Here is a 14,965-nt window from a genome sequence, read left to right as displayed (position 1 = left end):
ATAGTATGCGCAAAAAAAACAATAACTGCCAATATGCGGCCATCACATTTTAATGATTCCAAAAAATCAATGTTGTGATTGGTCTGTCACATCCAGTACAGATCAGATGCATATGTGGCCACATACATTACATTCATTATGTTTTGTCAGGTTACTGTGCAGATTGTATCAGCCGCTGTAGACAGCCCCAGCCCACAGCCGCTAAGTGGCTCTTATCTAATCCATACATCCTCTTCCCTTATCTCCTCTTGTCTATTCATGGGAGCCGACCCAAGTGTGGCACAAGGCAGGGACTATCTAATTAGGGAAAGGCTTGAGCATCCCCCAGGCTCCTTTTGTAATAATGCCTGTGTTTTGTTGCTACTGTCCTCTTATGACACTAATGAGGTCTGTGTCCTGTCACTCACTGGTCTTATTAGGAACCAGAGGTCTGTTCTAGAAAACAGGTTTAACAAAATTTGAGCCTCATCCTAAACTCTGAGTTTTGGACTCAAAACAGCTGATCAGAGTGCTTGTCAAGGCACCATCAGTGGAGAAATGAGATGATTCACTATGGAAACAGGTACAGTAATGCTTACAAATACATACATATATACATTAGAGCTGCAATGAGTATTCAAGTAATTCGAGCACAAAGTACAGTTTAATTATTAATTTCATTTAGCACCTCTGTCTTGGACCGCTGTTCACTGGGTCCCAGTGCTTGGTACAGGGGACGGGCATGTTCCTTCCCTGCTTCAGCACACACCGAGGCGGCATACCTAGACACACACCCTCTGGGTGATTCTGAGGAACCAGCTGTTCATCCACGCAGGTGTCCTTGCTGAGGTTGAATATTGGGGGGAGTCACCCTGTCCACCTGTCCACACCTGTCCGAAGGCTGTCGGCTTGTCTGCGCTGCGACACTGCAGCTGGGATAGCCGGTCATTGAACCAGATCGTGGCATTAATGGGTTAGAATCGCTTTAGGGGCATGGTGGAGCGAAACACAGACCTGTTTGTCCCACATGCTGCGGGTTACCTCATTGTGGGAGCGGTACACCCCTGCTGGCAGGAGGAGGCCCAAATACACACACATATGTGGGGTCGGTATTGGTCTGGTTATGGACGGAGCGTTTTCCCTGGAGCTTGGTATCGTCCACAGTCATCTGGACTATCTCATCAGTGAAACAGAAGTTGAAAACATCCTCCAGGCTCCTGATCCGGGCCACAGTAAGGTGGGTCCAGCGGTCACCCCGGTGGCCACGGGACAGTAGTGGAGGGGGGCACTGCATCTCCCCACTCCTGGAGATCCATCCCCCGTGTGAACCTCCCTCCGTACTGAAATGTCGCTCCATTATGTCAGGTAGTGATGCAAAGTCAAAAATGCCCATTTCTTCTAACTGCCCCTCTTCAGATCCACCTTTGTAAACACATTCAGATTTTGCTCATGGTCATGTGTCTTTGAGGGGCTGGTAAATGACGCCCATTCAGTGCTGTCTGTGGGGCTCTCTGCAGGTTTGTAGAATGTGTGTCTCACAATAATGAAATAGCAGACGGATTTTGGTCTTTTGTAAAAAAAAGAAAATCTGCACATGAAATGGAGTGACTGAACAGCAGCGCACTTTGAAGGCTACATGTGCTTTTTAAGCATAAGGGCACAAAGTCATATAAAGTCATATACACGCGCGCATGCAATAGTATTATTGTTTAAAAATGAAAAGAAAAATCAGATTATGCGATTAATCACTGAAATATTCAGTAGAATACTCGACTTCAAAAAGAATTGATAGCTGCAGCCCTAATATACTGTACATACATATATACATACAGACAGGTAGACACACATACATACATACATACATACAAACAGACATACATACTTACAGACATACATACATACATTTAAACACACTCATTTAAGCTGTAGCACTTGTTTAGTTGTTTTCTCTGAAATATTTATGACTTCCTGCCAACATGGTAACTGAATTTTCCCTTGATGCGACAGTGCATATTGTAACAGATGATTTGTGTGTGTACTAGTGTATCCAAGCCCTAAAGTTATTTAGAATTTTAAAATATTGATTAAGTTAAATGGACATTTATACCATGTTTACAAAAGGTTTTTATCCCTGAGGCATGTATGAAGGGGGGGGGGGGGGGGGCAGTCATTTTGTTTCAGGAGAATAATTGGAACGCCATCCAATATACTAGCTATCATTTTATTAAGGTTCATTATTGTTGTTCATACTGTATGTTATCACTTAGTTTCCAGAGCAGAAATAGAACATAACATGCTGCGCACTTTTAATACCCCTCAGCCAGATACAGTGTAAGATTCTGTTGAAAGTTACTGCCCTATAATGTACATTAGATTGTCTTTGTGTAAATTCAGTTACGGAAATTTCAATGCATTCTCAAGATAATGCGATTACGTCGTTGAAAGGACATGTCGCCATTTGACCTTGAAAAAGTAGGTCAAGGTGATGTATTTTCAATAGGCTTCTGCTCCATGCCAAGATGCATCCACAGTATAAAGTTGGTGCAGATATTTCATTGCATTCTTCAGATAATGCAATTATGTTGTTGAATGGACAGACAGACGGACTAAATGATTACAACACCCCTTCAACCCGAAGTTGGCCAATGGGTAAAAACCATTTAATACTTTGCCAGGGAGGATATTCCATTCTTTGATTGCTCTTGTGACTAATTTAGAGAAGTGTCCTGACAACATCTTAATGTGGTCATTTTGTTGATATTAAAAATCTGCTTGCAATAATACAAAAAAAAAATGCAGAGAATTGTATTATTATTATTATTATTATTATTATTATTATTATTATTATTATTATTATCTTCCTCTTCTGAACTCTTTGAATGTTTGGATATTTACGATGATTTCTTCTGTATGAATGAGGAAATGATGTGCCCTCTCAGAGAGCTGCAGACATTTGCAGAAGATCACGTACCCATTTCTTCCGTAGCTGACTCTGAAGTTGAGATTACAGAAAAAGCAGAGTTTTCTTTGTCTTAGCGTTATCATCAGGTCTCCAGCCTTAGGGTTCCTTCAGTGTGCACCTTTATGTTTTGGTGGCTGTCTAATTTTTATTTACGTTTCGAGCGTCAGTGAAATCCACCTGTGTCAACTGTTAACTGTCTCATTGTGTCAAGAGTTTTGTTGACTTATCTGGCTGCTGTGTTAAAGGCTATGTGCAGTGTAAATGTTTCAATATGTTGCCGGGGAAACGAGGAAAATCTTTGTTTAGTGAGGTCAGGTGATCGGCCCATAAAAAGAGCAGCTGATGGCTTGCTTTTATTTCCCATAGACCAAACACTGAGGGGTTGTCCTAGAAAGATTAGGGATGAGAGTGGTGCTAATTTGGAACATTCTGAGCAAAAAAAAAAAAAAAAGTTATGAGTTAAAGTCTCAGTGTCCTATAGTAGTAGTGTATGTTTATTCTTGTATTTACTCAAAATGTTGGCAGTTAAGGAATATGGATGAGGTTACAGCCATTTTTCTTACGGTTTCTATCAGTAGTTGATGAAAATAGGCTTTAGGGATCTAGATCAGTGTTGTGAGGTATTTGGATTCGTCATTTGTTGAGTGAATTGAAAGTGAACATCAACATCCAAATTGAATTACTGGAAAATGTGTTTTACTGAAGTGTTTATTTTATGTTGAGGTCATACGGTTACTAAAAATGTACTCAAATGTGCTTTAAATACAGTGTTAAATTTGTGGCATTGACATCTTCAGCACCTTCAAATATCTCATATGTTCTGCGAGTAACATATTTTAGGAGTTAATTATTTAGCTTAATAATTAGTATGTTGAAGAAAATTTATATTATAATGTTCAAATAGGCAATAAAATATACTGTTACATGATCAGACAAATACTCCACGTGAGCAAAATTGTAATTTATTTGTCATAAGCTATATATTCTATTTACTTATCTCTACATTTGCAGTTTACATAGAGATCATCATTTGTTGGTCATGGTGAAAAAAGGATCAGTGTGCTAAACACTTTTACATCTTTAAAGAAAATATGAAAAACCTCCTTTCAACACCAGTAAAGTGATTAAAGTGCTACTACATTGGTGAAATACTGCTACTATGCTTGTTAGAAACCCCGTCATCGTCTGCAGCATTGACTAATAAAACCCATGTAGACTGACAAATGACAGTGGTTGTATTTATTTTATGTTCTGTTAATGATCAGTTTAGTTGAAAATCATCATTCCTTCATCAGCTACATGCTTTTCAGTGCCAAATGCAAAATGCAGAGGATGATATTATAATAAAAGGTGAAAAAAGATCATTTATGAAAGGTTAAATGTAGAGAAAATGTAATTTGGAAGTTGGCACAAAAAATATATGTAGGTGTTTAAGGGTTAAAATGTAATGTTCTGCATGTAAGGCTTTATTTTAATGCATAGGTCATGTGACTAGTGTGTTGGTCTGTGGCATTATGGGTCAGTGTAAACATAGATTCAGATATATGATCTCAAAATATCTAAAGTCTGCACTTGGTTGAAGAGGCTTAATGTTGTGTGTGTGTCTTTGTATGGGCAGTGTGATACATGTAATGGGTTTTATTTGATTACATCAGAGAAATCTTAAAATGACGAAGAAGAATATCATAGTGTTTAATTGTATTGTAGATTCATAAGTGTTTGATAAAGAATTACAGATGAAATACATAAACAAACACACAAAAACAACTGGATGATGTATGGCCATTATTCTATTGGACCGCTGTAGCTGCACTCAAATATCAGCTTATGTATTCATTCTAATCTAAATTTACATGTGATGTTGTAGTAATCCTTCCTGTCAGCGTTTTTTTTTTTTTTTTTTTTTTTCTTCACTGTATTTAATGCTGATATAAGACTGAGTCACAGGTACGACCACCAGTGGCATCCTGCCGCCGACTACTCAAGCAAAACACATCAACAGGCACGTGTTGAGGCTCCCTGGCCGCTCTGGGAAAATGAAAAGTGGTGGTTGTGTCACGAGCTGTCTAATCCCCCCTCCCCCTAAAACCCCGCCCAGTGCTGACAGCTGGTGGAGACGGTTGTTGTGCCACCGCTGTCCAGCTGAGAGGAAGAGGACAGAGATCACTGGGTGTGAATCTATGACTCTTGACCATTTCTGCTAATATCAACAGGCTGTGGGGTTTATTCAATCACTTAGACTAAACTGAGGCAGCGATTGTTTCAAGCAGGAATTGACCTCACATTCACAACCCTTGACCTGACCAGATTACCATTTAAGTCATGATAAAATTAGGGCTGACGGAGACCTTTACTGCAGTAGTAACAGGTCAAAATGTGACTCCATTACATCATCATCCTCAAAATTGCAGTCTCTGCTTTATATTGTATGTTTGTTTAGAGGAAGATATCATGTTTCTGTGCAGGAAAGACATGTGAGGCAGTTGGATTGTGTAGTAGCAGTGTCTCCTGATGGGTTGGCCCTCTTTGGAGATTAACAGTGTCAGTTTGCTGGCCTGGCTTGGCCTGGCTTGGCTTGACATAGAGGGGGGAGGAGGGGGAGACTTATCTGCTTTCACTCTCACTCACTTTCTGCACATAAGCTAAGATGAAATTGTCTACTTAGATCTGGTTGTTCCTTTTGTTTTTGTAACTGTCATGGACAATAATTCACCAAATACAACTACTTCACTATGTCATCTCCCTTTTCTTTTTTATTCCAGACAAGTTTAACACCTACGTGACGCTGAAGGTTCAGAATGTCAAAAGCACAACTATCACCGTGCGGGGGGATCAGCCCTGCTGGGAACAGGATTTCATGTTGTAAGTAATTAAACACATTGTTTCTGTGATTCAGGATTTATTTGACAAATTAACCCATAAAGACCCAAACAGCCACTGGTGACCAATACCATCTACTGATCTAAAATGTGTAATACCTGTTGATCCACTAATTATATCAATACATGCAAATAATTGCTGTAAAAGGCAGTTTGTTATCTTTTCATCAGATATGATCCATTTGGACATTCAGAGGCTCCATAGCATGGCAACACTGTCATCTTTTACAATGCTGATTCATGAGTTTGATCAATGACAGTGAATGAAGACAATTGTTTTTATGCATGGTTAATGACATATTTTGCTGAAAAAGCCACTTTTTCTTCAGTTTTCTCTGTTTCTGATATGATAACAATCAACTATAATTTGAGCTTTTATGAACATCTACATGGTCAGAAAATTAAATATGGGAAAATACCTGATTTTCACTGAAAAAAACACAAAATACAGAGTGTAATATAATAAATGGTCATAAATTACTTAAGAAAAATTCATTTGGGAACTGAAACAAAAGTAGCACTGTGTCTGTATGGGTTAAATGTGGTCACTGTAATTGACAATTATAGTGAATATTATTTCTTGGTAGTTTTTCGAGGTTCAACAGGACTAGATTTGCTCTTTTTGCTCTTCTTCAAAAGAGCAAAACTAGTCTAGTTGAACCTCGAAAAACTACCAAGAACCATGACCAGGTCAAATGAGAACTTAAACAGATACAATGAATAATATTTCATATTGCATAGACTACATAGATAATTAAAATCATAGTAAAACACCTACATGTTGACTGTCACTCGTGCATTTTCATGTTATCCACCAGGTGTGTAACAGTATGGAAATTTCAGATTTCTGGCTGATGTGTATCCTTTCAGACCAGATGCAGAACATGAATCTCCAAAAGAAGCATGAAGTATTTGAACACTAAAAACTTGCCAAATGCAGTGTGACAAGTGCACCAAGAAAAAGGGCTATTTCTCTGTTCAGAACACACTTGACGTAACGTGTTGAACAGGTGCTGTTCATTCTCACCTTGTAATTCATTGGTTTAATTTCCTCATTTTACTTTCCCGGCGAATGGTATCTATGGTGACAAGAGAGCCAGCGTGTTGTTGCATGTGTGTCATTGTTTGTCTTTTGTGAACTCCCTCATTGCAACACTGTTTGTTTTTCCAGACCTTCATCCTTCTACTGTCCATTAATGAAGTGTCTGCAAAGGTGTATTCAGCATAAAACATAATCATTCATCAGTGTTTCCAGAAAATTCTCTGTGCCACCTGTTACATAACAACAAATAAGGCTTGAGATCCAATAGTGGGATGTCCAAATTTCCAAATCACCCACCACAGATACTATCTCTGTCTCTGCTGCACTTTTCAATATGCTCCCAAGACTGCATATATATAACAATAATATAAAATAAAAACAAATATTCCACCATTATTCAGATTATGATGTATGTGCATTGGACTGGGTGATCTCATGATCTTAGATTGTAATAGATTTTGATTTGTCGTAATGTTAGCCTCATAGCGTAATTGCCAAAGTTGTATTTTTGGCCAAATTGTGATATCTTCATAACTTTACTCTCCTAATATTTCTACTTCAGTTTATGCAGATATCACAATTAGGCCAAAAAATATGACTTAGGCAGTTATGCTATGAGGATAATGACATAATACTTTTCAGAGGATTGTACAGATTGCATCATTTAAAAAATAAATAATAATGCTGTCAGAAAATTCCTAAACAGCCAAGTCTTTTCATCAATGTAATTTTTACACAGATCATTGGACTAACCTATACCAATGGCTCTTTTGGGGTTGTAGGATAACTGTTGTGAGCACAGGTCACTTGACTACCTTATTTCAGTCCATTTATAGCAATATTTTATAGCAATATTTGCCTGCACTAAAACTTTTCATTTCTGTCCACATTAAATTGCAGAGTTAGTGTAATGTGTTGTTTTGCCAAATTTGATGTATGGCACAGCAATATATAGCCTAGATTTAATTGAATTAATTTTGTTTCTGGAAAAAAAAAAGTCTAAATCTCAAAGTCCAGGTTGTTGACAATCCTTGCTCAACATTAATTTAAAATGCACCTTGTTTGCTTCTTGATATATAATGACGATTAATGTTAATGTGGTGCAGTAGTTAGCACTCATGCCTCACAGCAAGAAGGTCCTGGGTTCGATTCCAACACCAGTCGATGGGGGTTGTGAGTTTGCATGTTCTCCCCGTGTCTGTGTGGGGTTTCTCCGGGTACTTCTGCTTCCTCCCACCATCCAAAGACATGCTCTGATAGGTTAATTGGTTAATCCATATGCCATAGGTGTGAATGTGATAGTGATTGTTTGTCTCTATATGTCAGCCCTGTGATGAACTGGCGACATGTCCAGGGTGTACCCCGCCTTTGCCCATGAGTAGCTGGGATAGGCTCCAGTGACCCCCGTGACCCCAGTGAAGATAAAGCGGGTTCAGAAAATGAATGAATGAGTGATGTTAATGTGTTCCTCCAGTCATATATGTCATACAGTTTTAGTGAGGAAAGAGTACCTTTATAAGCAGAAAGCAATGGATTAAAGTAAAAAAAAAAAAAAAAAAGAAAGTCCATTGCATTGCAAATATTCAGATTAAATTTTTAACAGCTCTATGTTGAAGAAATGATGATGAAGACTTACCATTAAGTGTGTCAGCCACAGGTCCAGGTTGTGAACTCTGACATACTGTGAAACTGATTTACACTGATGCTGTAGAGTTACGCTAGTGTGAAAACATTATTGAGTCATTATAAATGTTCAAGGCGGTAAAATAAGCCGCCGATCTAGGTCACTAATGGAAGCACAGCAGATGTGTATACACAAAAATGTGGATGAGTTTCTACTTTGTCTAGATTATGTCAAAATATTGTAATAATTTTAGTCCAAAATGATGCAAAAATCTGAATTTTTTTAAGAATCATGTGAAATGCATGTTCTGTGTAAATATTACAAATTTTCTTACGATGAAAAGTGTGAGATTTTGATACCATTCAGGTTCATTCAGGAGCATTCTTATGGCGTAGCATTCAGAATGGGCATCTCAATGACATTTTTACCACATTTTTTTGACAAAAAACACACAAGGCAATAGTTGGCAAGGGGTCAGTGGAGATGCATGCCCCCCTCCAAAAAATTTTTTGTTTTTTGGATCTGTGTAAATCTTGCAGAAGTAGATGTTTGAAAGTATGAAAGAGGAAAGCTGTTTGCATGATTAGATATTGTAAAAACATCTTGCCATGTGGGTGTTTTACACTTATTTACATGAATGTGTGACTGCATGTTAACAGGAATATTAATGAAATATTAATTTTTGGGACCCATGGAAGCAGCTCAACAGCATCAAGCATCAAATAAGAACAGTACTCACTGACATTGTCATTGTTGAACATTGTTCTGTATGTTCATTGTGGAAACTTTAACATTTAACACAGGCTTTAATTACTGTGGTCCTGAAGGGCATACCACAACGACAAACTGCAAAGCACACAAGAAAAAGGAAAACACGCAAACAAGAAAAAAAAACACACACAAGAAAAAGAAAATAATGCAAACAAGAAAAAGGTCCTACCAGAAAAGGTAGGTACCTGCCGTGACCAGGATCTGGATGCTGATTGGACAGAAGCACTGTCCCTCTTCCTGTTGGAAAGATAATCCAATCAGCATCCAGGTCCTGGTCACAGCAGGTACCTACCTTTTCTGGTTGGACCTTTTTCTTGTTTGCATGATTTTCTTTATTGTGTGTGTATGTATGTGTTTTTTCTTCTTCTTGTGTGCTTTTCTTCTTCTTGTGTGCTTTGCGATTTGTTGTGTTTTTTTTTTCTTTTGTGTGTGCTTTTCTTTTTCTTGTGTGCTTTAGGATTTGCAGTTGTGGTTTACCCTTCAAGGCCACCGTACTTTAATACACCATTACCCATAAAGTTGGAATAAAATATTTTAACCTCTTCTAATGAAATTATTGTGACAATATGATTTATACTTGATGAATGAAGTGTAATTGGGACTATGTAATTTTTACACCTGGTCATAGGGCAATGCTCATATTTATCAACAGGATTAAAAGAGGAATATTTTTGTGTATTTTTGATTGAGACATGATGCCTTCAGAAAAGTTTTTATAAATGAAAAAAGGATAGTGACTGTTTTGTATCTTTAATGCACCACTAAGAGAGAAATACTGCAATGTATGCATGTATTGCAATTCATGTCAAATGGTTAAAGAAAATAACACACTATACTTAATTTATTTAATGTTTCTGAAAGTAATAAAACAAGTCTATACACTGTTATTCATTAACAACAAAAATCAGTTTGTTTCCTTCGAGGAACTCTACTCTTAAATTATTCCTGTTTTTTTCTCTACTTGAGTGGGGGCCTGTAATTATACTTAATGCATGTCTAAATATAGCTTTTACCTGTTAAAGGCCATTTAGGCTGCATTTAATTTCCTCAGTTTGATTCCATAAATGGTTTAGAAGGATGCAAAAAGACAGTTCTTACAACTAGTCGAAGTATTAGCTACATTAGCTTCTACAGTTGGAAGTTGTTATCCTCACAGTGTTAAATCGTGTATTTAGTTATTGTCTGCCTTTTTTTTGTTTTTTTTTTGAGAGCATCCGATTTAGAAAAGCCTTTATGTGTGCACCTGGACACCATGGATACGGCACCGTCTGCCCCTACCCTCCCTGCACTTGTCTCAGTTAGCTGCTCTCTTTGATTATCTTTCCTCTCATCTTCCTTTTGTTTGGGCTGTCGATAGTTGTGAACTGCCACAGATGAGAATATGCTAATGCCCTTGTTGCGCAGACCCTTTCAACGTAGATATGCTATTTTATTGCTGTCATCAAGCTGTTTTTGAGCCCTTTGAATTGAATGTTGAATGACAAAACAAGGCTGGAATGGATCATGACAGCGTATTCATGACAAAAAGAGGAAGTAGCATTTGTTATCAGCCAAGGGGAGGGCGTGACTGTCATTTTTGGTTCAATTGGTTTAAATTGTGTGACACACTGGAAAGTTCCCTCTCTTTTCTATTTCGTGACAAAGCCCTGCTCTTTATATTTCACTCTATTATTTGCTGACATTTTCCACACAGCTTATCAGGAAGAACTTTAATATCAAAAGATTGCTTGATACAAGAATACCCTATTTGTTTTTTTCCCCAGTGAGATCAACCGGTTGGACCTCGGCCTCATTGTTGAAGTGTGGAACAAGGGCCTCATCTGGGACACGATGGTTGGAACAGCCTGGATCCCACTCAAGAGTGTCAGACAATCAGAGGAGGTTAGAATATGCACCCAAACACCTGTGACACCTGAAATTTATTCCACAACCAAATGGAAATGGAAAAAAAAACACTAGAGGTTTTGTAATGAGGTCTAGTGGTGATAACCAAGGCACACAGAGGGTCGGATAGTCACAAAGAGGGTTGAATTGTTCACCTTCATGAATACCAATATTAAATTGTAATTGCAGGAGGGCTCAGGTGATTGGATCTTCCTGGATGCTGAGGTGCTGATGAAGGCCGATGAAATATATGGCACCAAGAACCCAACACCCCATCGTGTGCTGCTGGATACACGTTTTGAGCTGCCTTTTGGTGAGATGATACGGCTGCCAGAGCAAATGTTCAGTCATATCTGTTGCGGTTATTGTGGATTATTTGAATCTTCTTTGTTGTTTCTCAAGGAAAATGCATAGATGTGTGTTCATTTCCAACTCATACACACACAATATACATAAAAATATTGGGATACTTTATATCTGTAGCTTGGAGGACTTCCCCATTCCCATTGATATGAAATAATATGATGAAAATAATCATAACTAGAAGCACTCGGAGAGCGCAGACCTCCGCCAAGGCTGATCAGTGCCCCCCCCCGTAGGCCCCCCCACCCCCGATCACCACCAAAATTTAATTATTTCTTCCTTATCCCATTTCCAACAAACCCTGAAAATTTCATCCAAATCTGTCCATAACTTTTTGAGTTATGTTGCACACTAACGGACAGACAAACAAACAAACAAACAAACAAACAAACAGACAAACAAACCCTGGCAAAAACATAACCTCCTTGGCGGAGGTAATGATACATTTCAAATTAGCAATTCTTGTAAGTTTAAAGGCTGATTTTTCTTCCATAGTGATAATTGAAGGTTGCCTCTGTGGAGGTTATATTAGGAGGATATTGTTAGCCTCATAGCATAATTGCCTAACTAATACACAAATGGACAAAAGTATTGAGACACATTGAAATCAGGTGATTCTTTTCTAATGGGTCTAGGATGTAAAACAATATTGACAAATGTCATAATATAGTTTTATATTGTTATAAATATCATATTGATTATTAATATTGATGTTTATGTCAAATCAGCATGAACAGGACATGTTACAGCTGTAGACATGATGTGTCCCAATATTTTTGTCCATATACTTTATAAATATCAGTATTTCCTTAAAGTTTAATGGGAGATTTTTCTTCCTAAGTGAGATGTGAAGAAAGTAGATGGTTAGTTGTGGTAGAAAAATATTATTTTGTCAGAGCACGAAAAATATTTTAGAAATTTAGAGGCAGAACATTTAAAATCATAGTCATGGAAAAAAAAAATATTGAGAAAAATGAAGTAAAAAACCATCTCTGAGGCATTTTGGAAGCAAGGATAACAATTTAAACCAAACGAACCAATGCAATTACATTTATCACAATATAAAACTATATTATGACATTTGTCATTATTGTTTTGTATCCCAGACCCATCTAATGAGAATAAATTAAACTAAATTCATTTAGTCAACAAATTCAAAATATTAAAAGACACACACTGCACTCTTAAATTGCAGCATTTTGCAAATATATAACTGCACAGGCTGACATTGTGATTTGGAATATAAAGAGCAAAGGATATGTGTTTATCTTACTTGGCCTTTTGATTTCACTTTCCTTCTTGTGTTTTCCCAGGCCAAATTTCCAGTGAGTAAGTCACACTCCCTAAAAGTTCAGGTGCTTATGTAAGATGTTCAGTGATGCAGTGCCGTCACCTCCAGTACCTGTCCTGACTACAGCGTGTGTATTTGTGAGGTGGAGGATACTTTAATGATTCTTGTTGCCTTAAGGGCATCCAAACCTTTACTCACTAAGCTCCACTGAGTCACTTAAGGTTACAAATGTTTCCAGTTGAAATGCCAGCGGTTGATTTCTGAAAGAGAAATAGGAAAAATAGGCAAGGCTAGGGTACTGTGTAACATATAGGTGAATGCATTCTGACCTAATGACCTGTGGTCTTATGCAAACATATATGTATTGATTCAAAAAGAAATGTAATATGAACATTTGGAGTGCATTGTAGCCAGTAACGTATACAAATGTTTAACTTTGAAGGTCCTTTGTGTGTTTTTAAGCATTACGGTTACTGTAGAGGCTTGTGGATTCTTGTTTATAGTGATTCTTAGGAGTTTGTCAGCACTACAAATGTTGAGTTAATCCACTTTAACCTGCAGGAGGTTGCAATAATGGATTTAGCAGACAATATAAAGTTGTGATGACAGGCTTAAGTTCAGATTGTGGTCAGATGCTGGTGGTTGAAGATGCCTGCAATAGGCCTGGTTTATTGCACAATGAACCTTACTGCGTTTAAGGGAGTGTTTCTGAATCATTATGGACATTAGTTAAACTGTGTTAATTTATTTGTCAATGTTACTTTGTTCTATTATTATTATTATTATTATTATTATTATTATTATTATTATTATTATTATTATTATTTACTGTTGTGCTAGATTAGAAAAAGCCAACACTGTGAGGCTCAAACCACTACAGTCCAGATAATCAAAGGGAATACTGGTGGATGTAAGACAGATTCTATATGTGCGTATTGTACATTAATCCATCAGATAGCATTGCTCTCTTGGACAAATAAAAATAAGACAAACTAGCCTAGAAATAATTTTGAATGTGCTTTTGAATATACTTTAATATTACTTAGTGACCAACCCTAGTAAAGTCTACAAAACACTGTTATGTATAAGTCTTTCATATAGCAAACTGAAAATAACAATTAAATTCTACTTTACAGGTTAAATTAACATTGATGAAAAGTGTAAGATAATGTGAAGGATGTTTATCAGACAGTAGAAGGTGTGGAACCGCCATCTTTTTTTTGTTTATGTAGTTTACCACTCTCATGTTATGTTAAATATTACATCTTTTCCTGCTAATGCCATATGTACTCTTCAAACTATGATGTCATTCACATTGTAACAGGACATAAATGTTGAAAAAGTAGTAGCAGGACACGGGAGCTTATCATTGATATCATTGTAGATATACGTTGTCTAATGTCCTTTTTCTGGTTTTCACTGGGATGAGGCTCTTTCTGTCCTGCATAAATAGCGGCTGCTCACTCTTCTATTATTAACTTAGCTTCTTTAAATGTCATTTTGTCTTCGCCAGATTGCACCATTGTTGCCAAAACTACTAAGGATCCATTAGGATTGCTTTTATACATGTTGCTTCTTGGAAGAGAAAAAAAAGTGACTGAGAGAGCTCCATTAATATGGGAATTCAGTAACAGTCATTCTTAAATTTAATTTATTTCATTACTAATTTTAAAGTAGCACTAAAATCAAATGTGGGGAAAATACAGATCATATACCTCAGGCATTTGTATGATTCCTAGTTTCAGTTTTGTTTTTGTTTTGCTGCATATTAGTGTAACCCTCTCACCATGCACCTGCCTCACATTCAGGTGTGCAGAATGCTTTTTTTTCCATATTAATAATGTATTTTTGCATCATACGAGAACTTTACATTTTCTGAAGTCCTAATATACTTCACTGTTTTTAAGCTACATTATTGTTCATTCACAGAATATGCTATATTAATCAATCATTGGATTTATTTTAATTTATATTCATAATTTAATTGTTGTTCCTGTAACAGTGACAGTGATAGTAAAGACCTATTCTATTCTATTCTATTCTATTCTATTCTATTCTATTCTATTCTATTCTATTCTATTCTATTCTATAATCTGTAGACAAAAATCCACCCTCTGCAGTTGCCCCCTCTTTGCTTACCACATTTTTGTCCACCTGTGCTGTGGCTCAA

General features: G+C 37.1%; 1 protein-coding gene across 18 annotated transcripts in view; it reads left to right on the top strand.

The window, feature by feature from the left end:
- LOC115429835 (protein unc-13 homolog B-like) overlaps nt 1–14,965 on the top strand; it is a 95,700-nt gene that overhangs the window by 17,081 nt on the left and 63,654 nt on the right. For all 18 annotated transcript variants that reach the window (XM_030149601.1, XM_030149602.1, XM_030149584.1 and 15 more), the window contains exons 3-5: nt 5,704–5,803; nt 11,021–11,138; nt 11,331–11,454. In XM_030149601.1, coding sequence (XP_030005461.1) covers nt 5,704–5,803; nt 11,021–11,138; nt 11,331–11,454 — 342 coding nt within the window. The remainder of the gene's footprint in view (nt 1–5,703; nt 5,804–11,020; nt 11,139–11,330; nt 11,455–14,965) is intronic.

Source organism: Sphaeramia orbicularis, chromosome 12 (genome assembly GCF_902148855.1).
Source record: "Sphaeramia orbicularis chromosome 12, fSphaOr1.1, whole genome shotgun sequence".
In the NCBI taxonomy this organism is placed as follows: domain Eukaryota; kingdom Metazoa; phylum Chordata; class Actinopteri; order Kurtiformes; family Apogonidae; genus Sphaeramia; species Sphaeramia orbicularis.
This window is presented reverse-complemented; position numbering and strand designations above follow the sequence as displayed.